This window comes from Bacillus rossius (genome assembly GCF_032445375.1).
Source record: "Bacillus rossius redtenbacheri isolate Brsri chromosome 9 unlocalized genomic scaffold, Brsri_v3 Brsri_v3_scf9_1, whole genome shotgun sequence".
Lineage (NCBI taxonomy): Eukaryota > Metazoa > Arthropoda > Insecta > Phasmatodea > Bacillidae > Bacillus > Bacillus rossius.
This window is the reverse complement of record NW_026962012.1, coordinates 12,258,663-12,274,188: the sequence shown is the minus strand read 5'-3', so window position 1 is coordinate 12,274,188 and position 15,526 is coordinate 12,258,663. Positions and strand designations below refer to the sequence as shown.

Here is a 15,526-nt window from a genome sequence, read left to right as displayed (position 1 = left end):
ATAGAAATACGGTATGTACAAAGGATATGATAAGATCAATTCCTGATTAATTTATTACACAAGCCAAGTAATATGTAAAAAATAATTTCTCTTCTTTCATTTCAGCAAAAAATACTAACATTGGTTAACATTCATTAACTCAAAGGATTATTTTCTTAAGTTAGTACAAATTTTATAACCACCTTGCAAATAAGACACCATCATTTTTCAGTAGAAGAACCTGTTCAGTAAAAGTACTTATCTTGGGCTAATGGTTCACATTATTTTTTTTACTACATCACACTAAATTACCAAACATTTACACATTACTATTAAATTGTTTACTCAGAACAAAAAGTATTTGATGTTTTCACATGTTTGCATTTTGCAAAAATTGCAGTGTGGTTTGTTTTAGGGATTGAGAAATGTACAAAACATTAGAAAAACATTGCTTAACATGCTTTCTTGTGCTAAATAATTAATACTATTTGGTTGAAACTGTTTGGTTTCAATACTTCACCTTGGATGTTAACAGTTACTTTCCGAACTCTGCATGTAAAGTACAAGGATGGAAGGAACATAGCAGAGGCTGACAGACATGACCATTACGTGGTCCTGGCAGACAAGAAGTGATTCCGCAGTGGCTCACCACTGCCTTACGTATCATGGAGGTAGAGGGACAACACCACACATCCTAAGCCCGGAAAGGAAATCTTCTAACCTTGAAGTCCTCCAAACTGACTGGAATTCAAACACAGGACCTTCCACTTAGCAGCCAGAAGCTCTGATCAGAGCTAACAGGTTGGATTATTAAGTGTAATAAAAAGTTAAATTACTACATACAAATTATGAAAAAAAAAAATTCCTTTAGAATTTATGGAGAAAAAAAAGTATGAATTACAATGAAGAAATAAAAGTGTGACTAAATGGAAATGATTACTGGTGGGAAACAAAGTAAAAATTTATTTTTAACTGTGAATTAATTTGTTAAAAATTTATCAATTGTATTCTCCAAAAAGGTTTGGAACTTAAGTTTTTTTTTTTTTAATTTTCATGACATCTAAAAAAAGTTACCCGTTGTATCTTTTCTAAGAGCTTTGCAGACGTCTAATACAACCATCAATCAAATGACAAGCATACACACTGCTTTATACTGAAGTAAACACACAATCTCTCAAAGACTTGAGAGGAAGCACAAAACTAAAAACAAAGGCAGTCTGTCACATACCTAACCAGATAGCACATGCTTTCACTTCTACATTGTGTATTTACTGATTAAGACTCTTCCGCCCCTTCGCAAGGAACCAGTACTCTGTCAACAACCTCCCTTCGAACACTTCCCTCCACTCAAGATCTGCCACCCCCAAAATCTTACCACAGTACATAACATAACAAGAATAAGGGGATTATTTACCAGTCTAGTAAACTCAGTGTGTAAACAAACTCCCTGGTTTCCTGTTCTGGAGCTGAGAACCTCCAGTTTGTCGTGTGCCAAAGCACGCAAGCACACGTGTGAGTGCATCTGCCTCTACAAATGATACAAGAGTTATTGAAAGGTGATGAATTCCAACTAGCTACATTTGGAAGTTCGTTCACTATGGTCTGAAGCCCTTGTACTCTATTTATCTTAAAAATTTCCTACTACATTGAATGCTATATGTACCTATAAGTAAATACGTGGAAGATAAAAGAGACAAACACACAAGGCTGGCTAGCAAAAATGCACCAATAAGTTATTAGCTTGACTGAATTTACTAACTTGCCACTTCAGCTTTGTCAAGATGGTCCTGAAACGAACTAATGAACACTGCTATGAAAACCAGCTAACCAATACAACAGTCATAAGAGATGATAGCAGAAAAAAAAACAAGCAAATTAAAAAATTTAACTTCATATTTTAATGGAAAAATCAGTGGGGGTCATAAAGTATTTGAGTTACTAACCATAAAAACAAATTTGTGAGGCCATAGTCACAGATGCACATTAACACATTGCTTGGAGTAAGGGTAATGAAATAAAAAATATATAGAATCTGTAATAAAAGTATTTATAGCAACAAAATATAGTAATTCACAAATACCATAATAAAGAATTCTATATACTAAAAACAGTTGTGCCATGTAACTTGCATGCATACCATGAAGAATATATTACACTGTGATTCAAATGAATCCCTTTCATCGTGATTACCAATACGCTCTTATATACCGACGAAGAGTCTAAAATATACACAATATACACTCCTTACACCATGCATGTACAAGAAGCAACAGAAATTGTTAATTAATTGTAACCAAATTATGAGAAATGTTCACATCATATATATTCCTGAATGTTAGACTTGGCTTTTATTTTATCATCCATACTTACTCCATAAATATTTATTCATTATAATAGTTACCACACCAATTTCATTACCGTTAGAATGTTTACACAAATAGATTATAGGGAATGAAAATTCCAATTTTTTTTATGCAGTCACATTAACTAAATGAATATAATTTTTTTTATAGACAGTCATGCTCATAACATCAGTCTATTTTCTTAAGCAATGTTGTTTACATTAAACAAAAATTTCTGTATACATTAAAAAAAAAAAAAAGGAAAATTTTCTTGTATTTTGGATTACAGTTATTGCAAACAATATTGTAGGAAAACCTTCTCCTTAAGATGAAAGAGTTAGTGGAAGCCATTAATTTATTTGCTCAAGCAGGATTTGTCTATATAGTTATATTTCTTCATACAAAAGCTGCATTTGCATTCATTTTCACAAGCAATTCTGCAACCATCTGCGTCTGTCAATACACAACCTCCACATCAGCCACGACTGCTCTAGAGGATGTCACCAAGTCTGGTTAGCAGCACTGGGGTTCGCGATCCACCACCCTCACCTCAAGTTTCCGACCACCAACATGAAGTGGGGACATCACCAGGCACAATCGTGCAATGACGGCATATAGCTTACTAATAAAATAACTCCGAAGTCAAACTTCCTTGGCATACTACACCTATGAAATCCAAACTGATATTTAATAACAGTAAATTTAGAAGATTTTGTCAAAAAAAATGTTTATGGCACCACAATAATTTACAATACATTCTAGAAAAAAATTTAATATATTTTTTTTACTCCCCTTCCAAAAAATAATCTGCATGCAAGAATGTTTTGATTACTAAATCAAAATTAGGGTTAAAATACTGCAGTACAAGGGTGTGTCTGAAACGACACAACACTTTTTTTTTACTCTGTTGCAATGGAAATATACGCCCACTGTAGTAAATGAAATTCAAAAGCACGTGTGGTCCATTTTGCAGGAATTCTCCCTAGTACAAGCTCAGGCAAGACTCCCACTAAGTCTTAGGTCAACATCTTAAATCCAGGCACAATGCCAGTGATTGTAACAAACTCATATTTTTAAACAAATAAAATAAAGCATTAACTAGGATGGAATTTATTTTTAAATGTAAAAGTACGATGCCAGCTAATCAACCAAATTTCAAAAAGGTTTCTAAAAACCATTTGTGATTTTCAAAATTAAACAGTGTTAAATATTTTAAATAGATCCCTTTTTTTTGAGCTTCACACCAACTTAAATTTCATCAGGGAACTGAACCTACACAGGTTACAGCCCTCTAATGGCCAACAATTATTGTATTTGAATCAGCTTATGAGCACATTTTATTTATACCACAGATATCTGCTGGAACTTCAGACACTGTACTTCAAGATGGTTTAGTCTGATTATTGCATAAGACTTCTCATCCCAATTTAATTACATTCAGTTTTACAAACTTTTTTAAAAACTACAACTTCATATAGCCAATGAGAAAAAAAAATTGCAATGTACATATGTCGCATTATCAAACTGTAGGGATGAGAAAATAAAAAACTTCAATAAAGTTACATAGTATACTACACAGTATAAATTTGTACATAACATTGGAGAGAGATTAGTACAAAATCATGTGGCTAAAATACCCTGTCAATTTGTAAACAATCACTTTTCCACTAAATAAGCATAAGTTTATGCTAACTGAGTATAAACTGACTATTTATACTAAATTATTTCTAAAGATTAATTTTCTAACTAATCATATATTTTATATCATGAGTATAAATCATGCAGTTTTAAACTCTAGATCAATGTGGCTAGTAATTCCAAATATCTAAAGGCAAATATATTTTGGAAATAAGTTTTCTCACCCCTACGATGGGAAAATAAAACAAAAAAGGAATGTGTTTTGTTAGTTACTCTATGTGATACAATCAATTTCAAAAGTGAACAAACTTCAAACATACAACTATCTAAAAGAAACTTACAGAATTCGTATAATTACAAAAAACTGATTATGATTTGGAATGGTCTTGATGTCTCAAGAAAGAATATTATTAGCTTTGATAGTATAGTGCGATAACTAGCTAAAGAACCTGCCCTAACACCAATGTCAATGTCCGAGAAGGTTCTTTTGTTTCTCGTCGCACTATAACATGTCATGTACTTGTTACATAATATTTACACAACAGATAGTAGGTACTTCAAGAGGCACAAATCTTGGTACAGCTTCAGACTTTGAATATGAGCTTACCTTTTAATCAAATCTGAACGTATTACTAATAAATAACACAATGAAATGAAAACTAAAATATTTATAAAGGCCACACAAGCATACACACAATGCACACAATTTGGAACAATCAGTAATGCACATGTGATGTGCCTACGCGTTACACAATAAACTTCACACAAATACAAGAAACCATTAAAAAAAATATACAATACATATTCTACAATGTGAGATGGTTTCATAGTATGCTCAGAAAACCGTTTCAATTCTTAAATTAGATTAGCAAAGGTTATAGACTTGTACAGAAGATTTATTACATTCAGAACTTCAAAATTATCTTGATACAAACACATTTTAATTTTGTTGTTTTATTGTTATAAATTGATTTGAAAACAATTTTTTTATATAACCCATTTATCTTAGCAAATTAATAAAAAGTTTACTTTATATCTGTAGTTCTCAGGTATATCAAGTGCACAGTTAAACATGTATACTCTTATGTACGTAGGTCCAGGGAAGCCCAGCACAGCATCCAAACACCCCCCCCCCTCCCCACATCCCCGGGAATCAAAACGTTTTCCCGCAGGCAGCCCCTGGAAATCCCACAGCTTGTTGCCCATGTATACATTGATTATTATAAATACTGTATTTACCCATGTACCACCCGCACATTTTTTCCGAAAAACAACATTCAAAAATCGGGGTGCGGGTCATACACGGAATTTGAGGTTTTGGACAAAAATTAAGACTGAAAAAAATGGATTTATCGTACATTACAGAATGCTGGAAGCATTTATTACAATGAAAATATAAGTATCCAACCCGTTACTATCATATTGTAGCGCGGGTGAATAGCAAACAAGCAATATTGTTAACTACGTCGTGCGCCGCGTGTACAGCTTGCGTCGCCCGCTGGGATGTGCCAAGGCGGCACCGAACCGTGCCGTGCAGCGCCGGACCGTGCCGACCTAGCATTCCAGGCAGCGCCGGACCGTGCCGAGCAGCATCAAGCCAGTACCACCTACACCTCCACCCGCCGTTATTGTTCTGTTAACGGTGAATAAGTAGTGAAAATGAGTGCTAAGCGATTGCGATCATTCACTGTAAGTGAAAAACTGAAAGTGGTAAAAGAAGCAGAAGAAATTGGAAATTGTGCTGCGGGTAGGAAATACAACATTGATGAAAGCTGTATACGAGATTGGAGAAAAAAGAAGGACATATTTTTTAACAGTGCGGGCAGTCGGAGAGCATTCCGTGGAAAAAAACCATTTTATCCGGAAATAGAAGAAAAACTGAATGAATATGTAGTTGAAAAACGGCAATTTGGATACGCAGTCTCAACAGAAATGTGCACATTGAAGGCCACACAAATTGCAAGAGAGTGTGGGGTGGATAATTTTAAGGCCAGTCGTTCGTGGCTAAACAAGTTTTTTATTCGGTTTGATTTGTGTTTGCGCCGTCGTACCAACATTGCACAAAGACTTCCAGATGCATATGAAACAAAACTGACGAACTTTCAGCGCTTTGTGATTCGGCAGAGAACGGAACATTCGTACCTTCTCTCTCAAATTGGGAATGCGGATCAAACGCCTGTTTATTTTGAAATGCCATTGGATACCACTATTAACAAGAAGGGGGAAAAAAGTGTCTCCATAAAAACCGGTGGTAACGAGAAGCAATAGCAACGCTGCACGGTAATGCTATGCATTACGGCCGACGGTCGCAAGCTCCCACCCTACCTCGTGGTGAAACGTAAAACGGTGCCTAAAATAAACGTTAAAGGTGTTATCGTGAGAGCGCAAGAACGTGGGTGGATGGACATTACGCTCGTTGAAGAATGGGTAAAGTTAGTGTGGTGCAGACATCCTGGGGCACTTCTGAACGTTCCCAGCATGCTCGTGCTAGACAGTTTACGCGCGCACACATCGGAAAGTGTGAAATCTGCCTTAAAAAGGCAGAAAACGGATCTTGCAATCATTCCCGGTGGATTGACGTCCCTTCTGCAACCCCTCGATGTCTGTGTAAACAGGCCTTTCAAGGCAACGTTGAAACGCCTGTACACAGAGTGGATGGCAAGTGCGGAGCATCAATTGACACCAACGGGCCGCATTAAGCGACCTGACGTAGATGTTATCTGCAAGTGGGTGAAAACAGCGTGGGACAACATACCCGCAGAGCTTGTTGTCAAAACCTTTAAGAAGTGTGGGATTTCCAACTCACTTGATGGGAAAGAAGACGACGCAGTCTGGAACGACAATGACTCTTCTGATGACAGCATGATAGATGATCTTAGTGACGGCAGTGTAAGTAGGCCCTATTTTTACTTGCAGTTGTTTTCTTTTGTGGCAGGTTTTATGAATGAGTTTGTTAACACTACGATCTTAATTTTTCTTTGCAGGATGTTGAAACAGACTGAACAGTTGACGATCGTTTTTATTGCATTCCAACATTTTAAAATTTATTTCACCAAATTGACATCTGTTGTTTTAGCAATTGAATATTACTGGTTTTTTCTTAATATTCCATGCATTTATGTTAATAAAATTCTGTGTTTACTTTGTTGTTACAATGACAGACTCTTTTTCCCTATTTATGCTGGCACATGTAAATGACATTATAGTGAAAAAAAAAAATTTTCCTGGAGTGTGTGTTGAAAATTAGGGGTGCGGGTCATACATGGGGGCGGGTGGTACATGGGTAAATACGGTAAATACCTGTATGATGTTTTGTGTGATTTCAGTTACAGAACTTTTGTTTTTTTGTACCCTACACATGTACCAACATTTAAGTGTTTTAGCTAACCACCCTTATACTGTACGTACATTTTTAGATTTTTTAAGTTGAAATTAATGTTTCCTTTTTTGGCTCTTTTGCGGATTACCCGCGATTTTCACTATCCGCAGTGGCCCTGCCACTTAATTTCGCGGATAATCGGGAGTGTACTGTATGATCATAACACAACAAATCAATGAACACAAAAAATGTGTACAAATCTATGTAACTAATTAAGTCAAACAAAAGGGTTTTTAAGTTAATTTTTTCCACAGAAATGGTAAAAATAGTGAAAAATATGATTTTGAACATAAGGTGTTGAATACCAATCAAAAAAAAAAAAATTTCATTAACAGTGAGAGATAATTTGTGTCTGGTACAATTTGTAATTAAATAGTTATCAATGATCAGATTTTTTTTTGCAAAACTATAACATTATCTAACGGTGCGTGCCACTATTACTAACGTAACACCCCGTTGTAGGAATAGTTTTCCTATCATCTACAAGTGGAGGAAACAGGAGAAAATCACCTAGTGTACGCGTGTGCTTGCCCTGTTTACCGGTGGGTTACCAGCAGCGAGACAAATGCGCTTGACGTCACACTTGCTGCCCACTGGGTGTGTAAACCAGCAGTTCCCCAGGGGGCAGCGCTGGGGGGAAATAAGAATCGTGGAGAGCAACTAGTAACTTGTTAGCCAGAGAAGAGGCGTGGTCTGCCAGATCCACGCACAACAGTGAGCTGGTGAAACAGTGAAGAGGATGAGTGGCTTGGAGGAGGTACCACTGGGCCATCAAACCCCCTGCAGCCACCACTATTTCAGCGAGGCGTCGGAGAAACCCATCGAGCAGGAACTGGAGTCAATGCAGAGCAACTTTCTGCGAGTCACCAGTGCGAGAGGAAACACGCCCGGAATCAGAAACGTCAGGGACGTGGAAACTGATCACTGCCAGCAGGGAGTGCAACTTGCTGGCCTGCCTCGCATCAGTATCCCCGACTGCCGAGGGTCCGCATGAGAAGCTGGAGGTTCAGCGAGCCGAGAGCCACCTTCTCCACCCACGAGCGCACGGCAGAATACTTACGGAACGTTCCCAACTTTAGTTGCACCCACGCACTCCATGGAGGAAAAATTATCAGGCATTAGCTTGGACATTTTCAGATAGGACTATATATACCTGCTTCTTAGCACATTGAGAACAGTGTTTGCCAAGGCTCAGAAATAGTACATTGCGGGGCCTGAAGGCCACAATTACTAGTTCCTTAAACTGTTCACTTATCTCACCTTATTAAGTATTGAAGTGAAGCGGTGATGTTCGAGGACATTGGATTTGTCAATATAATCTTATCTACATATGTATGCCATCACAAAGATTATGTATTATTTTTTAAGTAAATATAAAAATGTGTTGATGTGGAGTGGATGTACAATGCTATTCACTTCCAGAACATTTTTTTCACTTGCCTTACATTAAAAAAAAGCTTTCAATTATCTTTAACATTATTCTCTTTTACATATAGACTTATCAGTGAAGTGTTTAACTGACCATTAGTTAGCCCCGATGTGCAAATACTTTTTATATGCACATATTAATTCAGCGGTGGTCAGGTACAGATTAACTCACAGAGTCTAACATAGTCAGGGTCCTTAACCATAAAAAAAACATGTGACGCTCAAATGGTAAGGGTTGTGAGTTTGATCCCAACAGCCTGATTCTCTCAAATTCATGAGCACTGAGTCGGAATCAAAGTGGTTCAGAACTCTATAACCTTAGTAGTTCAGTCACCTTAAGCCTCCGAGCTCAAATGTGGGACATTAGCCTTGCCAACTCAAATCCACTATGTTTACAACCTAAGGCAGGTCAACAGTGTAAAATTCCACTACTATAAAATAACTCGGTATGTAAATGTAAGGAAGGCGGAAAAACATACTACCTATATTGTAATACTTTTCACTAAGGGGATAATTAAACATTTAGTAACATGGGCCATTAGATACTGTCATTGCTACACTGCCAAAACCTGAAGATGGAAGAAACCGAGTGTCTGTAAACCGACCAACTTGAAAGCAAAATTACCTAAAAACTACCTACTTGCTCCATAAATATACCCCCTTGTAGAGCAGTATGGATAAGTTTAGCAAGGGTATTCAAAATTACATAAAAATACATTGTGCAGAAGCAACACTTCACTTGTGAAAAAATTACTCTTAACCACAAACATTTAAAATCCACAATTCATAGAATAAATTTTAGAGACCACATCATGAAATTAATTTGTTAAACTATTCTATAACAAATAATTATAAGGAAATCACAAACATGCACCAAAAGAAATTTGCCTTTTCTTGTTCCAAGGTGAAGTAAATGAATTAGAAAAAAATATATTCACTATTATTAATAAAATTTTCTGCTTAAAATATTTATGATTTCATACTGCACAAGTCTATAACCTTTTAATTGTAAATGACTGACATCAAAGTTTAATAGATAAGACAAAGAGACAGGAACAATTACAACTCCAGTATTAAAAGAAAAATAAAAAATTTTTATGCACAAATATAAGGCCACAATATACTAATGTATGTACTTGATTTCCAATAAACCTCATATGAGCTATGTAACTGTGTTTGCAAGCATAGACATGTCTGTCTGGTTTGTTCAGCTACTTCACGTGAATTATTCTGTATGTACAAAAACATGAAGTATGTACTGATGTATCCCCAATGTCGTATTTCTTTACTACAGAATGTGGAAGACTTCTAAAAGTGACTAGCAAGCACACCTTTATTTCACATCAGACACCAAAATTAAACAAATAATTAAAAAAAAAAAAAATAAATAAGTACTGATAAAATGCAAGTCACAAGATAATGTCATTATGGTCAAAAAGCATACATTCATTAATTATTCTTGAGGCATCAAGATATTAGAATGTACATATGTATTACACTTTTTACATAAACTTCCTATTCTTGTAAGTCTGAAATGAAGATTCTACGCAGCTAGATGCTAAACGAACCAGCCAGAAATCCATATGTAGTTGCAAGCACTCTTAAAATAATACAAGAGTAGACTGCAAAGTACCATGTAGTAACTTGGTTTAACAGTGGGCATGACAAATTTAAAATAGGTATTACAACTAGTTTTAAAATGCTTATCTCTTACATAATGCTATTGTATAACTCTATAATCGTTGGGATTTTTTTGTTATCAGGTACGAAGGAATACTTTTTTGTTTGTATAAAACTGCAGTAATTAAAAACAATTGAAAATGCCACTGTGAAATTGGGACAGTCAAAATTCAACATGACGACCCTCTGTCTCAACAGTGTACGAAGGATTGTAGATTCATTCAAGTGTAACACAAAACTGATTGAACTTAAATTTTCACATATGCAGTACATAACTTTTAGAAGGCAGCAACCTAAAAAAAAAATTAGTAATTTTCTAAGGAATTCCTATTGACATCTTGATGGTTGTGTACAAAATGTGACAATTTCAACACTAGTTATGAAACTACATAGTGTTTTTTTGTAGTGTGTGTGTGTGAGGTTCCCAAAAAGTTGCCAATGAATTATGGTTTTGACTGCGGAACAACTCCGTGCTTGTTTTTGCGTTGATGTTGCATGTCCGCACCACGTACACCACATATTTATCGACCCAACCCACAAATACGAACTAAACGTTTTTGAGCTGTGGCAGTGAATAGCCAAAATCTTCTAGACGACTTCTCTCCACGGCACGGCGGAAGGAGCGTGCCTTAACTGCTGGTGGAGGCCATGGGCGACACGGGGGAAAGGGGGCTCCGGCTAGAGTCCCTGAGGCAGCCGTTGAGGGTGATGACCACCTTGCGGGAGCCCGCGTGGTCCCGGTGCTCGCACAGCCAGATGCCCTGCCAGGTGCCCAGGTTCAGCTTGCCGTCCGTTATCGGGATGGTGAGGGACGAGCCGAGGAAGCATGCCTTCACGTGCGCCGGCTGCCGAACACACGCCCGTGCGTCACACACTGCCTGGTGGCCTGGTTGCCACCGTCACACACCGACTGAGTTGCATGTTCGGATGGCAACCTTTGTAACGGGAACAATTTCCCCTAACACTAAATATTTGGTAAATACACATCTATTGCTGGGGACACGATTATGTGATGAATCACGATAAAATGGAAATCACACAAAATTCATTTCAATACACAGTAAAACAACGAAACATAAACACACACACACCATATAGCACCATGTGCAAGTTAAATAATGAAAAAAAAAAAAAAAAAAAGTAGAATTTAACCAGAACGTAATCAAAATTACTAAAAAGGAAAAAAAAATAATTAATGTTTGAAGTTCAAGGTTATGTCATTATTTACAAACAAAGTTTGTACCAAAGTGCATAGAAAGTAAAGTTAATTTAATTTGTTTGATCATGCATCTCTTCTGAAATCACTTTTAAACTGCAAATGCTAGCCAATTTATTTTTATTGTTAGTTGTGAATGTATTATGATTAGACAAACTTACTAAAAATTATTTTACCATCATAATTCAGCATGTCAACATGACTATGTATTTCCGTAGAATAAGTATTAGAAAACAGGATATCTAAAAATAAAACCATAAAGACCTTTATCTATTACAGAGTATATTAAAACTGATTTTGTACAGGCAATACTAAAAAAAATACTTTCATGATCTTAAATAAGTTAAAAACTTACCATGTCATCCGGGCCTTCACAGGAATGTCTATACGCCAAACCCTGATAGAAAGAGCAAAATAATTAAGTATTCTATTAAAAGTTCATAATCTGTATACTCTAACATAATAAAGATAACATTACTTCAGGAATTCTAAATTGGCTATCATACACAAATCATGCTTTAACTCGCTCCTGGGGAAAAAAATTAAATAGTCATGTATATAGAAGAAACAGCTACAACCAATCGTTTAATGTGAGAAAAAATCTCTGAGCAGCCAAACATGACATAGTCTTAATGTAATGACACATCTAACGAGTCCCATGCAAGAGTTTCAAAACTGTAGTGTGTGTACCTCGAGTGTATTCTCCAACGATAGTGAGTAAAACCATATTAATCACCTAAATCTGGATATTAATACAGTAAATTTGGTAAGCTTGATAAGGGTGCCAGAACACCACTAATAAAAATAATTTAAAATAAATAAAGAGCTGAATTTGTATAACTATTATATTCTTGACAAATTCAGTGTACAACAAACCTTTAAACATGAATTTGGACATCTTTTACAAACAATAACAAATTTAACATGTTTTAGTTAAATTAATTAGCAAGTTAGGTAAGGAACTTCTGAGTGAAAGATAACTCAAGTTTAGCTTTTATAACATACTATCAAGTGAGAATTCAATTAACTAGGGAAAACTAAAATGTCTTAAAATTAAAACATTGAATAACTTCAATAGCAACGGAACGAATTAGTGTATTCTTGCTTAAACCCAAATTTTAACAGAGAATACAATTATTTGAGTATAAATAGTTAGAGTGATGTAGTTTGACGTAAGGTGATTGATGCAAAATGAATGCACAATATGTAAGTTAATTAAATAATTAAAAAAGACGTCACAAACTATTCTAGTATTACTTGATTCTTAAAGTTTAACTCGAGGTGATAATCAGCTCATCCTGAAGACAATTAGTATTACGCATGACAAGGATGTGGTGTCATCTACTTGATCCAAAATCCAATTGTGAGGCAAGGGAAGGTTCAAAGTCATAATCAGCTGGGCAGAACAGCAACTTGAATGTTGACACCAACAAACATCCCTCCTTCCTTCTTTCCTTCCTTCAATGACTATGGGTCCGCTCTAACCGGTAAGTATCGTTGCCACGTAGTTATATCTCTTCTGGGACAGCACAGCGAAGTTTCGTCTTCTTTTAGTATTTTCTGTACGCTGAACATAGATCTGCTATCCCCTTCATTGGTACTTATGAGTTTACTATATCGTGAAATCTTCTAAGAACTGGTTTGAAATCTTCTATATCAATGACGGGTCTTCCTTCGACGATAACACAAATTTATATCTGGAGAATAAATATTTTTATTGATAATAATCGTTGAGTATTCAGTTAAGAAGTCTTGAATAATTTTTTTCTTTGAGTAATCTCACCTCTTCCATGCAACTTCATAATAAAATATTTTTAAAATAGTACGGTCGCTTCCAGAATCAACGAATGTTCTATTCAGACCGTTTTTAAATCTGTTTTCTGCTGTTGATTCACACTCCATGGCCAAAACTTGAATTCTCTCTTCAAACATAAGGGAATAGTTTTATGCCTTGTATAAACTGTTTTGACCAATCACATTACTATTTACTATTTTGCATCAATTCCTAAAGGCGAATGGTGCATGTAAAATATTACGACGAAACTAATTTAACTGTACATATTTATTTTTTATGCTTCTTTTTAAGACATAATATACCTAGGATCTTTTTTAATAAACTTTTTTTACTGAGTTATGTCATTTTATAAGCATTTATTTTTATTCCAAGCCAGAATTATTAAGAAAACACATAATTATGTTAAACTTAAGTATTGTTAAAGAAACGAGTGTACAAATAGGTTTCTGCACCTATAAAAGTAAGAAATTTTTTTTTTATCATCAAAATTACAGTTTAATATTGACAATTTTCGTTGATAATTGCTGGACTACTTCAGGAGCGATTTAAAGAATAAATTTAAATGAAAATGAAAACATAATTGGCAAAACACTATTGAGTTATGTATATATTTTCATATCCTTTTGTTTTTGATACGATCCGACTAAAAACACGCCCTCTGGAGTGGCAGTTCTAGTGCTGCGTGTAAAACTCTTGCCGCCGGGAAGAATGTCCCCGCGACGTGGCGCTGAGGGGCGGCGCTTGTCAGAACCAGGTAGATCGGCGGAGTTTCAGCCGACTGGACGCGGGAGGGGAGGGGGAAGAATGGGGTGTAGAGGGAGGACAAGAGAGGAGGCCGAAGAAACAAAGGGTCTGTCACGGTCACACTTCTGAGTGGAGTCTATCTTCGCTCAAGCAAGGAAACTGTCTCTGTACAGAAAAATTTGTACCGCGAAATTCTTTTTAGCGGTTATGTTTTGACTTGAAGTTGAATACCGACACGGTGATTATTCTTTGTGGTGGTTGTTTACACATATGAATAAATTTTTACCCTCCAGATTAATATGTTTTGACAGCATAGAACTTCAGTTGTGTATTCCGGTTAGTTAGGGTATGCTATATGCACACTAGAATGACAGATCTAAATTTAACCAAGAACAATAGATTTTATATGTATTAAAATTTATTTAGAACATCAAATTAACACTAGGCTATTCCAGTTATATGAAATAATTTTTTTTTTGAAATGTTAGCTAGCAATGCCAGAATATCCGGCACACTAATTACAAATGTCCATTTGTAATATTACATTGCACAGAACACTGAAACCTTAATACTTCAAATGTTTGTTTAGTTTTATTATTCTGTGCTACGTTATTTAAATTTATATGTTTAATTTATTTTGGGTTTTGAACTATATTTCTGACATAGTTACAGACATTTGGGCTTTTCTCTATGTAATTATTAAGTAATTGCGGCTTTTGGAATTACGTTTTTCACGGCCAGAAATTGCCCGAGGTTTCGGCGGAACTTTCAAAAAGTGCCTCGAGCCTATTGTTGTAAAAGTTACGCTACTAAAAAGAAGCTTGGTTTTGGCCGTTTTGGAGCGCATCTCCGCGTCAGAGCGTTCCTGACGCGGGCCTACCATAAGTTATGTTACGTGTGCGGTAATAGTATGTATAAAAAGGTTATCAAACTGCTGATGGTATGTTAAGTTGCGAATGGGAATACGCGATTTTAAAGTTATTAACGTCAGAAGATATAATTAGTCCAGGTATGGCCATTTTGTTATTACTCTTATCACTAACGCTGTACTGATGCCCTGCAACTTTTTAACATTGCCGATTGATATTATGACTTTGTTGATGATGCTGGGATAAACTAAAACCAGCCGCTATTAAATATTATATTTACTAAATTAATTAGCCTCTCAGTATTATTAATGGCACGATCATTTGAACATACAATGTACAACTATCTTAGTGGTCTTGAGTCTGTAGGTCTTATGTTTCATCGGACAATTGATTTAATTTATGTGTTAGTGAATTTTTCGAACCGTAAATCCATTTTTGAACTTTACGTGAAACATT

General features: G+C 35.7%; 1 protein-coding gene across 1 annotated transcript in view; it reads right to left on the bottom strand.

The window, feature by feature from the left end:
* Positions 1 to 2,009: 2,009 nt before the first annotated feature.
* LOC134542559 (UPF0047 protein YjbQ) overlaps positions 2,010 to 15,526 on the bottom strand; it is a 44,336-nt gene continuing 30,819 nt past the window's right edge. Inside the window, exons 4-5 of the mRNA XM_063386921.1 lie at positions 12,018 to 12,059; positions 2,010 to 11,291 (exon numbers count right to left, since the gene is read on the bottom strand). Of these exons, the coding sequence (XP_063242991.1) occupies positions 11,076 to 11,291; positions 12,018 to 12,059 (258 nt within the window). The 3' untranslated portion in view covers positions 2,010 to 11,075. The remainder of the gene's footprint in view (positions 11,292 to 12,017; positions 12,060 to 15,526) is intronic.